The 11,478-nt window shown below is 50.1% G+C and overlaps 1 protein-coding gene across 1 annotated transcript; it reads right to left on the bottom strand.

Annotated features, from left to right (window-relative positions):
- Positions 1-737: 737 nt before the first annotated feature.
- Positions 738-7,260, bottom strand: NUP62CL (nucleoporin 62 C-terminal like). Its single transcript, XM_051787777.1, has 12 exons — positions 6,836-7,260; positions 5,666-6,054; positions 5,130-5,240; positions 4,563-4,691; positions 4,286-4,390; positions 3,800-3,908; positions 3,503-3,647; positions 3,057-3,106; positions 2,793-2,927; positions 2,000-2,111; positions 1,233-1,299; positions 738-959 (listed from the first exon to the last, which is right to left on the bottom strand). The coding sequence occupies exons 1-12, from the start codon at positions 7,123-7,125 to the stop codon at positions 868-870; spliced, it is 1,734 nt and encodes a 577-aa protein (XP_051643737.1). The 5' UTR covers positions 7,126-7,260; the 3' UTR covers positions 738-867.
- Positions 7,261-11,478: the final 4,218 nt, after the last annotated feature.

Below are 11,478 nucleotides of genomic sequence, written 5' to 3'. Positions count from 1 at the left end.
CTGGGGTGGCTGCTGCCCTGTCTCTGGTTGCAGCAGAGGACAAGAAAAAAGCCTGTCCCTTTTCTTCCAGGTGCTGGTGCTGCACAGGTATGTAATTATATGGGTGCTTATGACAGGAAATACATGTTGGCTCCTCACTGGGGATGCCCCTAAAGCCCTGTGGCATGGAGGATGGCTGCTCTGTGGGGTAGCATTAATGGCAGACACTGTGTTTTATCTGCTGCCCTGCTTTACTGCTTTTTTTGTGAAAAGCACTTGTGTGGGAAGCACATGCTTCCCACAGCATGCCAGTGTTCAGGGGAGAGCAACATCCCAGCTCTGGGGGACGGTGGGTGAGGGAACCCAGTTTGCTCTTGCCCAAAACACAGAAAACAAGGCTCGCTTTCAGAAGTGGAAGGATACTTAATTTAAACACCAACTCCAGCGTGCCAGGTCAGGGACTGCAGTCTCCCAGACTGCTGCAGCTCCTCTGAGGATGGCTCTTCATCCAACCATCTCTTAAAGACCCAAGAAAAAGCTTATTAAGTCACAATTAAACATATTCAAGTTACATTTAAGCACCAAAGAACTCGGCCAGGGAGGCACAGCCTGCCCAGAGCCCTCCCAGGCAGCATTTGTGTATCCCACCAGTCTGCAGGCAGTGCTGAAGGACAAAGAGCCCACACTTCCTGCACAAACTTCACACAGTTCCTCAGACTGGGGTCAGTGAACTCCCCTCCAACACCAAAAAGACTGGCTTTGGAACAAACAACACATTTTATTGCAAGAAAAAGAAGCAAAGGCAGGTCATCATCTCAGACCTCAGTTCCCAAACAGCTCTGTTTTCTGGGGAGGCTTTTATGTTAACCCGTTAAACTTGGGAGTCCTTCAGTCAAAGGTGATGCGAAAACTGCGCTCCTGCTCCTTGCGGCGGCTCTCGCAAACCTTGGTCACCTCTTCCACCTTCCTCTGCAGCACAGCTGGGGGAGAAAGAAGGGATTAATCTCACAGTCACCCCCAGAACACAACCCTGCACAGTTGTGCCCGCAGAAGGAGAAAGAAAAACATTCAAGCAGGGCTTCTCAGCAGAGGCCCCCAATCAGGCACATCAGGGGAACTCAAGCACAGAAGGGACAGTGACATTGAAGGTGAGGAGGAAAAGATTCCTCAGGGATCTTCAGCAATTCAATGACTCCCACACATGCTACCTGCTTTCCATTTACATTCCCAAAAGGCTGCAAGATGACACTCACCTGAGTTCTGGTCAATCCACTGCAGGGAATCCATGTGTGCATTCAAAATTTTACAGATCTGCTGAAGCTGAGCAGAAAGAGAAGGTGCAAGTCAGTTGTTACACTTCATAAACACTAAGAGGAGTAAGAGAGAGCCTGCCTGTCCCTTCCTTTGGAACAGGCTGCAGCCAAGTTTTTCACTGTTCAGGTCCCCTAACTGAGCAGCCACTTTCCCAGGGAAGTCTGGGCAGCAACACTGCTGCTTTCCTTCTCTTTACCATCAGGAAAACTAATTTAGATTATATGTCTGTGGCTTATTCTAATTTAGACCTAAGAACCATCAGAACATTCATCACCCTAGGCTTCTGGTGGCAAAATTAAAAATAAATGTGGAAAACTCAGTCTACAATACTGAAAGGAAATTTTTACTGAAAAATAAGCTTCTCAGTAAAGTAATAAGGAGTATCAAGATTAATTTAATATACATCAGAAAGAGCTGGTTATTCAGATCTTGTTTTCATGAGGATACAAAAATGGTATAAGGAAAATATATCAACATCTATGGGGGGCATTCTAAACAAAATTTAGATTTGCCACAGGACAGATGCAAGTGGTAGAGCCTGATCAATGTTAAATGCCTCTGAAACAAAGCACAATTTAGGCAGAAATTAATCAACAAGCAAACGACCAGAGTTCATACCAGAATGAGATGCTTTGAAAACTGTTAACAGAACTGCAGGGTAATTAAATATCCTTTGCCAAAGTTAAAAAAAAAAGCTTGCATTTACCGGGTCACTCGTGTCTGCTGGGCCTCTTGACGTGTTCAAGTGCTCAGTGATGTCCTTCAGGTCTTGTGCCATGCGCTTCAACTGAGCATCGATGTTTTCAGCCAGTTTGTAGCTGCAGAACACAAGGCAACCAAGATCAGAACATTTTAAGCGACCTTTGAAAATCTGCTCCCAGTCACACCAACTACGGGCAACCACAATTAGCCTCCATGTCTTGCAGCCAAGGCTGGCAGAGATGTGGGAGCAGCACCCTGAGAGGCTCCACCACATGCATGAAGAGACTCTTAAACCACTCTCAACAGATACATGGAGACAGACAAGCAATACATAGTGTGAAGGGCTTCCTGGAAGGCTTTGTCAGAACTGAAGGAAGCAATAAGCCTGCACTCTTCAAGATTCATTCTCTCCTGAACCAAACACTAACTACTCTGCTACGATGCATCGCTTAAGGCTCATGAGGATGCCGGTGCCACACCTAGTGTGTTCTGCTCTCATCACTTCTAGCACTAAAGAATCATTAATTTTCAGAAATCATGCAAAAATTAGTAAGCTCTTCCCAGACAGCTGATTAGACCAACATCCAAAGAGCTTTTCATGCTGACTCGAGGGCTTCCACTCACAATTCCCATTTCTAACGAGTAAAATCTAAGTTGCCATGCACAAAACAGGGTTAAATATCTGACAGCAGCCACTGAAGGTTCAGTACTGTCCTGCATCCCAACTCCACTTTCTGCTGACTGGTCATCACCCCAGGAGTCTGGTCACACACATCCCAAGCAGGTTTCTGCCTTACGTCCTCTCCCGCTCTTCATCCGCGTGCTGCAAGTAGATGGTCCCGCTCTGTTCCTTCACAGACTCCTCCAGAGGAGTCAACAAGTCCTCAAGCTCCTTCTGCTGTGACAGAATGAAGTCAAGTTCCTGATCCAGTCTGAAAAGAGGAAATGCCAATTTTAATAAACCCCTGCAGGTTATAAACATTCTAGGGCTGTCATACAACCAGGCACGACAAAAAAAAAACCAACAACCAAAACCATCTCAGGTGTTCATAGTTTCTTACCTCTTCTGATCAACCTTCACCTTCTCTACTTCTCTGTGTAATGAAGTAATCTGGAAATTGAAGACAATTCATTAGACCTTGTAAACTCAAAAGACAACTCCCCAAAGAGGAGAAGTGGGAGTGAGAAAGCAGCACCACACAAGAGACAGTTACGTACAGATTTACAGAACAAAGATGGACTAAGGGAGGTTCAGATTGGAATGCTCCCCCTAAAAGAACTTGTCATCAAAGTTCTGTGACTCAGCAAAGTCACAGAACAGATTCCCAAGCTCCAATGCATCAAGAATAGAAGACACAGAGATTTGTGAAAAACACCCAGACAGAATTCACATCTATTTTTTTTCACAAGTCGAAAAGTGCCATGCACTGGTTTGTTGCATCTGTAACACTGAAGGCCTTAGAGGATCTAAGCAAGCAAAATCAGGTTACACTGGACATGTCCTCACCTTCTCTCCATTCTCTATCAGCATCCGATCCCAGGCATTCACTTGTGTCGCTTGATGGAGAAAGTGTTTCTCTTGGTCTTCCAGTTCCAGGCTCCACTTGTTTATCAAACTCTCCAGCTGGGCATAAGTCATCACTGGAGGTGTGCTGAGAGGGAGTGAGGGGCAGGACAGAACACAAGGTCAGAAAAGAAAAGAGAAGCACGACAACACTCCTCTCCCCTTCCTCCATCACATCCCTCCATCAGCACTGCAGCAGCTCTCGCCCCAGTCAGGAAACAGGGGTAACAAAACACTCACCTGGTCGTGGTGGTTGTGGTTGTGGCAGCTGTGGAGGTCACAGCTCCAATGGCACCAGTTGTAGTTAATGGCTTCAGATTCAAAGGAAAGCCAGAAGCAGAAGTAGTACCTGGGAAGAAGAGATTCAAGTCAAGCAACAGAAGAGGACACATCTGGTAGGTAACAAACTGCAGCAGCTCCAATAGGCCCCTCTGAAAAAAAAAAGCAAACCCCACATCTGTCACGAAGGGAATGAAAACATTGCTTGCCCACACCACTCTCAATCTCCTCATGTTCTACTACCAGACCTAATAACTACCAGCACACCCAGTTACACTCCTGCACCTTTGCAGGAGATGAGACTTCTATGTTCCCAAAACAAGATGGAATAGGAGGACCAAAGAAAGAAGGACATGTTCTTTTCAGTTACTGGAGGGCTTTACAAGTCAGAACTGCTGTGCTGCTACTCTTTCTTCTTTTCAGCTACTTTCAGCATCTCATTCCTACCAGTGGCAGTGCTTGTTGTGGCAGCTGTTGTTCCAGGAACTTTTAATCCAAACCCAAGTGTCCCCAGACCGGCAGTCCCAGTGGAACCAGTGGAAGGGGCACCAACTGTAAACAGAAAACAACATCAAGAGGTTGGAAAAGCTCTGCCCTGCCTGCTCACGCCTCTCACCCCAGCAGCAGCAGCAGAGCTCCAATGCCCACAGGTACCACCAGCCCTGCTGCTCGTTTATTCCTCCAGTAAATAAAACCTGGATAAAGGCTGTCTGGAGTGACTCACGTGAGAGGCCCGTGGTGGTGGATGACGTCGCGGCCGAAGAACTCGTGACGGACGCGAACAACGTGGGCCCCGTGGGAGCCAGCACAGAGGTGGTGCTGGTGGAGGCCGTTGTAGCAGCTGTGGATGTTACTGCAAAGAGAAAAAGCTCTATCTTGGACAAGCAGAGCACATGGAGCTCCCATCCACTGCAGGACCCTCCTGCTGAGAAGGCGACACAAACTGCCCGGCTGCAGCAGGTTCTTCGGGATGTCAGGATTTTACCAGCTTTTCCTCTTATTCTGCCTCAACACTCTCTGCTCTTTCCCAAGGAACCCCGTATGCCTGTGGCTCCCTTCCACTATGCTCCCACAAGTACAGAACAGAATGTGGCATGTGGGATGCAATCAAAGACACAGGACACCACATCCAATGGCTCTGTGAGCTGTCACCGATCTCCACTGCCAGAGCAAACCCACAGCAACAAATGCTTCTACAGCCCCTTCCCACACTCCAGCCTAGAAAAATATCCCCAGAAGGACAGCAGACTCACAAACTCTTAAGGAAATATTTCCCAAAACATCCTCCTACCTCCCAGCTTGGTTCCAAAGGACAGGGTGGGTGCCTGGGTGGTACTTGTGGTCAGTGTTGCTGTAGGTGCACTCGTGGCTGCTGTTGAAGTCAGTGACCCAAAGGTTAGACCTGGAACAAGTAAAAGCAAAAGGAAAAGATGAACTTTTTCCTAGAGGACGCTGAGCTTTGGGCAGACTCTGCAGGAGGGAGCAGGTTCCTGCCCTCAGGGAGGTGAACCACGGTCTGGCACTGTCAGCCAGACTCATCCTGCAGCACCTGCTCCCCTCCACTCCCAGCCCTTTCCCTCTGCACCAGCAAATCACCCAAAACACATTTAAAAAGTGCTTCCCAGGCAGCTGGCACTTCTACACGCTGCCAGAATTATTCAGCCTCACTCTCCAAACCCAAAGGCTAAAGAGCCATTGTTGCCCACCCCTGCAGACCCTGGACAGGCCTGTCAGACACAGCACTGACTCCAGCTCCTGCTCCATTCCGGAGGCTGCAGAACCTCCTCTCCCTCCCCAGCTGCTGCCCCCGGCCCGGTGCTCACCCACCTGTGGGCTGCCCCCCGAGGCTGAAGGGGGTGGCAGCTGCTGGGGTGGCAGCTCCCAGGGGGGCCGTGGTGGTGGCAGTAGCTGCAGGGCTCGTGCCAAAGGTCAGCCCTGTGGACGTGGCCTGCGGGGCCGCAGTGCCGATGTTAAACCCGGCTGTTCCCGCCTGGGTTGTGGTGCCACTGGAGAAGGTGAACCCTCCTGTCGTCCCAGTCTGAGCCGTGCTGGTGCTGCTGGTGCCAGCAGTGCCAAAGGCAAAGCCAGATGGGGCTGCTGCTGCTTGACTGGAGGGCGTGCTGGTTGCCACAGAGCTACCGAATGCAAAACCCCCTGTGATTCCAGGAGCCTGAGTTGCAGTGCTGCTCCCAAAGTTTACTTTTGGTGTGTTTCCCCTAGAGAGGGAAAGAAAAGAAGTCAACCTTCTTGAGACACACATTCAGTCAGTACTCAGTCACCTTTCTCACAGACCATTTGCTGACAGCAGAAACCACCTTACAAAGAGATGCACACCTGGCCAGGTTTGTTTTCTGATTCCGACAGGAGACTGTATCGAACTCCTGTCACCTGCCATCCTTCCTTAGGGCTCTTTAGACTGACTCTCCCTTCACTACCTCCACCCACTCAGACACTACAGAACATTTATGGCAGTGAAAGAGAAGTTGCTCCTTCTCACACCTCTCAGTCACTCCCTCTATACAAGGCTGGTTTTTTTCTGCTCACTTTTACTGCTCGTCCCCATCTGAGCTCCCTTTCCCACTGCTCCCACGTGGCAAAGCTTCGACAGCAGCAGTTCTGAAGAGCCACTCCAGAGCTCACAGCCTTTCCTAAGGACAAAACGCTCCCAACTGGCCCAGGAATCATTCTGGGCGCTCCAGATTTGGGTCAGAAAGGACAAGACTTTTTATGCTTGCGGGCAAAGCTTTATCCTATCTCTGTCCGGGCGTCTCTACGCCAGTCACAGAGGGAAGCGTGGAGCAGCTCATTCCCAGCGCCCACCCGGAACCATCAGCGGGGACGAGCCACGGGGCTCGCTGAGCACGTTCCCAATAACACCCTACAGGGCGCTGGGAACTCCCGGGCACCAGAGCCAGGGGCTCGCTCCCTCCGGACCCCCTCTCCAGGCCCTCCCGAAGCCCCGAGCAGGACACCCCCGTCGCGGCCCCCCGGTCTCACCCCAGCGGGAACGCGGCGGCGGCGGGGGCGGCGGCGGGGGCGGTGGTGGCCGGGCCGAAGCTGAAGCCGGGCTGCGTGGTGGAGGCCGGCCTGCTGAAGAAGAGCCCGGCGGGCTGGCCGCCGCCCGCCGCCGCGGCCGCGGTGCCAAAGCTGAATCCGCCCGAGGCGGCGGGCGCGGGGGCGGAAAAGGAGAAGCCGCTCGTGGTCGTGGTGGCGGCGGCGGCCGCTTTGGGCGCGCCCAGGCTGAAGGCGCCGCCCGGCGCGGCGGTCCCGAAGTTGAACTGGCTCATGGCGCGGCGGGAGAGGCGGAGAGGGAGAGAGGGAACGAGGGAACGAGGAAAAGAGGGAAAGAAGGAAACAGGGAAAGAGCGACCCGCGGACTCCGGGCGCGCTCCCGCCGCGCGCCGCGATGGCGTCACCGCGCCCGGCGCGCCCCCGCCTCCGCCCGCCCCCGCGCTTTTTCCCGCCCTCATCGGGCATTGGTCCGTCCTACCGCCACTCATGATTCCGCGGCTGCGATTGGCTGGCGGGGCGGCGGGGGGGCGGGGCGTTGCTGTGGGGACGGGGACGCGCGTGAGGGGGCTCGTGCTGTCTGGGCAGGAGTCCTTAAAGCAGGGCATTTAAATTAAGAACATGCTTCGCTTGCTTTGCTCGCTTCCTGACCTCTTTTTTTTTTTTTTCCCTTTTCCCTGATGCCTTTAAAATAACAGCCTTTGAATCTCGAGGAATCTGGCCATTTTAATTAAGAGCTTTCCTGGAGGGTTGGATGGGTGTATGTTAAATGTGCTTGATGAATTACAGTCCAATGGCAAAACTGTTAATAAAATACAGTTTCTTGTTGAGGGCTCCTGACCTGTTGGAGAATAAAAAAGGTTTACTTCCTTACTGAAAATTGCGGCTCAAATGCCAAGCAGAAAGAAAGAACAGGTAGAGCTGGGACTAAGAACAATTATCTGGATGTTACTGAAGGGAAATTCTTTTCTCCGATCAACAAACTCCAGGGTGCAATGGGTTCATGCTTCTGGATTGTGTTTATGTGTTGAAGCTCAGCATTTCACAAAGATAGATAAGATAGCCTTTATCATAAACTAGAGAGGAAATCAGTTGGCTCAGAAGGCTGATAAGTAGGTTTTTACAGCCTAGAAACTAGATAATAAATTAGCTCCCTCCTCAACAGAGGAGGGAGCTAATACAGGACTGCCTCTATTTAAAGATCATTTCTCAAGTTTGCAATATTGTCTGAGGGTGGAAACCTAAGAATATGTTGGGCAGTTCAGTGAAAACACCTGTGCAATACTTGTGGCTGCCAGAAAAGTAGCAGTTACATTTCTGTTTTAAACCTGTCTATGCTGGATTTTTATCCCAGTTTTCAAGGAGGGTAGGAAGGAAGACCCTGGTAATTACAGGCCTGTCAGTCTCACTTCAGCGCCTGGTAAAATGATGGAGGGTTATTTTCCTGGGCATTATTGAAAAGCACTTGAGAGACAACACAGGCTTTTAGCTTCCAGCATGGAAGCAGGTTTCTGGCTGAGGGAATGTCTCTGGATAAGTCTCGCATTCTCATTAAGTTTGGGGATGGGAAGGGGGAGTTTGAGACACGATCTATTTGTTTCTCTTTTTTATTTGTTCATGTATTTCCAACTGCTCTTTCCCCCTCGAGAAAGCCTTGCTGCCCATGTCCTGAGAGAACGAGGTGACCTGCTCCCACACGGTGGCACTGCTGGCCTGGCTGTGTCCCGCACGTCCCTGCTGCCCGCCAGGGAAGGGTCTGCAGTGAGGCTGCTGGGCTCTCCTGAGAACAGGCCAGTGGACCTTGGCATCCCTCTCTCTGTGCCCTCTGCACCCGATCTGGGTGACTTTCTGCTCCTCCTTGCCGGATCTTGGAGAAGGGTGTTGGGTTACACCAGTGTTGAAAACATTGTGTGATAAGAACAGTCCTGCTCACCCCTTGCTGGCTCAGGGCACTTATTCTCAAAGATGCTTCTCTCATCATGATGGTGGGGCCAAACACCTACTGTTGCTCCTGTTTTCCCTGCCTTGGCTCAGACCCCTCCTGCTTCTCTTCACTGCTGCCATGCTGAACTACTCTTTCCAAACATAAGCTTTCCACAGCACCTCCAACGAGCTCCATCAACATCTTTACCTTCCAACCTTGTTCATCTCTCCCAGCATCCCTGTGATTTCCCCACACCCTGCTTTTTTCTATGCTTTTCCTTGTGCCCACATTCCTCATCCCATTTAAGGACTCTGGGAATCCGTCCAAGGGCCTGGGCCATAACACAGACTTGCAGAGGGACTGGCCTTTCCCTTCCTGAAGTCAGGCTTTGGATTGTGTTACAAATGGGTCAGGTATCCTCTGCTTTCTTTACCTGTGCTCTAGGTCATCATTCTGGCGGGGCAGGGGGCTCTCCTTACCCTCCTCTGGCCTTGCAGGACCAGCACGGCTCTTCTGTGGCCAAACTGGAGTCTCCTTGTGACTAACACAGTGCCTGGTTGGGGCTAGAGCACCATGGTGCCGAGGTTTGGGATTTGGGCCCTTTCACTCTGTGAGGCAGCCTGGCATCCACTGGTCTGATCAGCCCACGCAGCAGCTAAACTGGGTCCCTGCCTGTGTTTTCCTCTTGAGTGTGTCTGTTTGTTAAATAATGTAGCGACACGAGGTCCCTTGAACTCAATTTATCTTCCTGTGTAGCTATGGGAACGGCCCGCGGTGTGGTGACGCTGGGGCTCGCAGTGAGATCTGCTGCAAGGCTCTGGGTTAGCCTGGCTGAGCCCAGCTCCTTCCAGCAGGTGCTGTCCTGCCTGGCAGCTCTACCTGTAGGCTTATTTTCTTAGACTTCTCTTCAGCCAGCAGAGTGACTCTCCTTTTAACCTGGAAAATGCTGAGGACTATGGGGGGTTTGGAGGAAGACGAGGGCTTTGAGAGCAACCAGATGTGAAAAGGGAAGCAGTTACACTCGAAGGATGCTGCAACTCCCTGTGCTGCCTGCAGTACATCGTTCATGGGAAGAAGCTAAGGACAAGTGCAAGTAGTTCAACGTTTTTCAAGTCTGGACTTATTTCCAGCTCAGAAGCATCTTGAGTCAAATCTGATTTCTCACAGGTATAAAATGACTTGCTCAAAGGAGTCGAGGAGAACCTGCCCTTACAGTCACACATTCCCTGTCCTTCCTGAAGCACATTTCCTCTTCCAGGTCATGGGCATGGAGGACAAGGTGTGTGGGTGGCCAGCACAGCATTGCTCCTTTGACTCAAACACTTCATTTTACCTGGAAAGGCACAATACCATGAGACAGAAACTAGTGGCTTAGGTGGTATCACCAAACACGTGTAGAATATATTGCCCGAGAGTCGGAGTTGAGCAACACGGTGATGTGAACAGAGAGTGCCCCATCCCGCGTGGTGAGGACTTTGCCACGTCATTTCTGCCAGGGCTGCACTTGCACATGTTACTGCAGAAGTGACTTTCACGGTTGCTGGTGGAGGTAGAAAGGATGTGTCTCTACAACTGTGTTTTTTCTGCAGTCTGTAGGTGCTGTCTCTGTGTCTACCATTTCTGATGTCCTGCCTGGTTGAATCCTGTTTCATTTTCAGCTCATGTTTCTAGATCTCAAAGCTGTTTCTGTGACCTCTCTTGACATTTTCAGATTGTGTGGTTCAGTGTGTTTTCAGGCCAGTGCTGCAGGTGTTAAGACTTGAGCTTGAAGGCAGCTCCCTTACCTCCCTCCATTCATGGTTTTCATTCATGTTTGTTTTTTTGCTTTTGACATCTCTCCAGCTGGTCCTCAAACCAGAGGCCTGCACTCCCACCTTATTTAGTTTTCAATAGAGCTGTTGAAGAGATTGAATCTGTGCCAGGATATCACAGTGAGATGAAGTTTTCCTTTATTCCTATATGCTTGCATTAGTTTTTATGGTTGCATGAAATACGGTTTCTGAAGTACAAAATAGCCAATGATCTCGGGGAGCAGCCATGCTTCTGATCATTCTAGGAAGTTTTATCCCAAAAGCCAGTCATCCTTTGAAGCATCTACCCTGGGTGGGTGAAGAGACAGACCTTTATTTTCTCCTCCAAAGCTGCTTCTAAAGCAGGAAATGTCCACACCTCCTTCAGACTTGGTCTCAATGTTTTTCACAGCACATATGTGTTGAGCCAGTAATCTTAGCTGCTGCTCCTCCTCCTCTTTGCACCTTGTTTATTCCCTATTAGCTATTCTACTTAGCTATTCTAGCTAGTTATAGCTATAATATAGCTATTCTAGCTGTAACTATAATAGCTAGTTATCTATTCTAACTAGCTCTGGTTTCTGAACTTTATCCCTAGTATACTTTACCTTACATTTTAGGTTATTCACAGATAACACTAATGTTTTTCATGGCATGTGCAGAGCCCTTGAGCTAGAACCTGTCTCCCTGAGGGAGCTGTGGCACAGCCTGTACAACTCAGAGCTCCTCCTGGTTTATTCCTGCCACCCAGGGAAAGGAGAATATATTTATGTGATTGCCATGGTTTAACCCCAGCTGGCAACTCAGCCCCACACGGCCCCTCACTCTCTCCCCACCCTGGTGGGATGGAAGAGAGAATTGGAAAAATAAGAGTGAGAAAACTTGTGGGTCGAGATAAAGACAGTTTAATAAGTAAA

This window comes from Manacus candei, unplaced genomic scaffold (assembly GCF_025592945.1).
Source record: "Manacus candei isolate 608988 ecotype Guabito, Panama unplaced genomic scaffold, ASM2559294v1 h1tg000003l, whole genome shotgun sequence".
Lineage (NCBI taxonomy): Eukaryota > Metazoa > Chordata > Aves > Passeriformes > Pipridae > Manacus > Manacus candei.
Note: the sequence above shows the minus strand (reverse complement) of the source record. Positions and strands in the feature narration are given on the sequence as shown.

Bases quoted from the DNA above. Each gene is read 5' to 3' on its own strand.
- NUP62CL (XM_051787777.1), bottom strand. From the start codon at position 7,125: ATGAGCCAGTTCAACTTCGGGACCGCCGCGCCGGGCGGCGCCTTCAGC. The intron at 2,112-2,792 runs GTAAGGCAGAAA...TGTGTTCTGCAG, and splicing joins GATGAAGAGCGGGAGAGGAC to CTACAAACTGGCTGAAAACA. The intron at 960-1,232 runs GTGAGTGTCATC...TTTCTCCCCCAG, and splicing joins GTGGATTGACCAGAACTCAG to CTGTGCTGCAGAGGAAGGTG.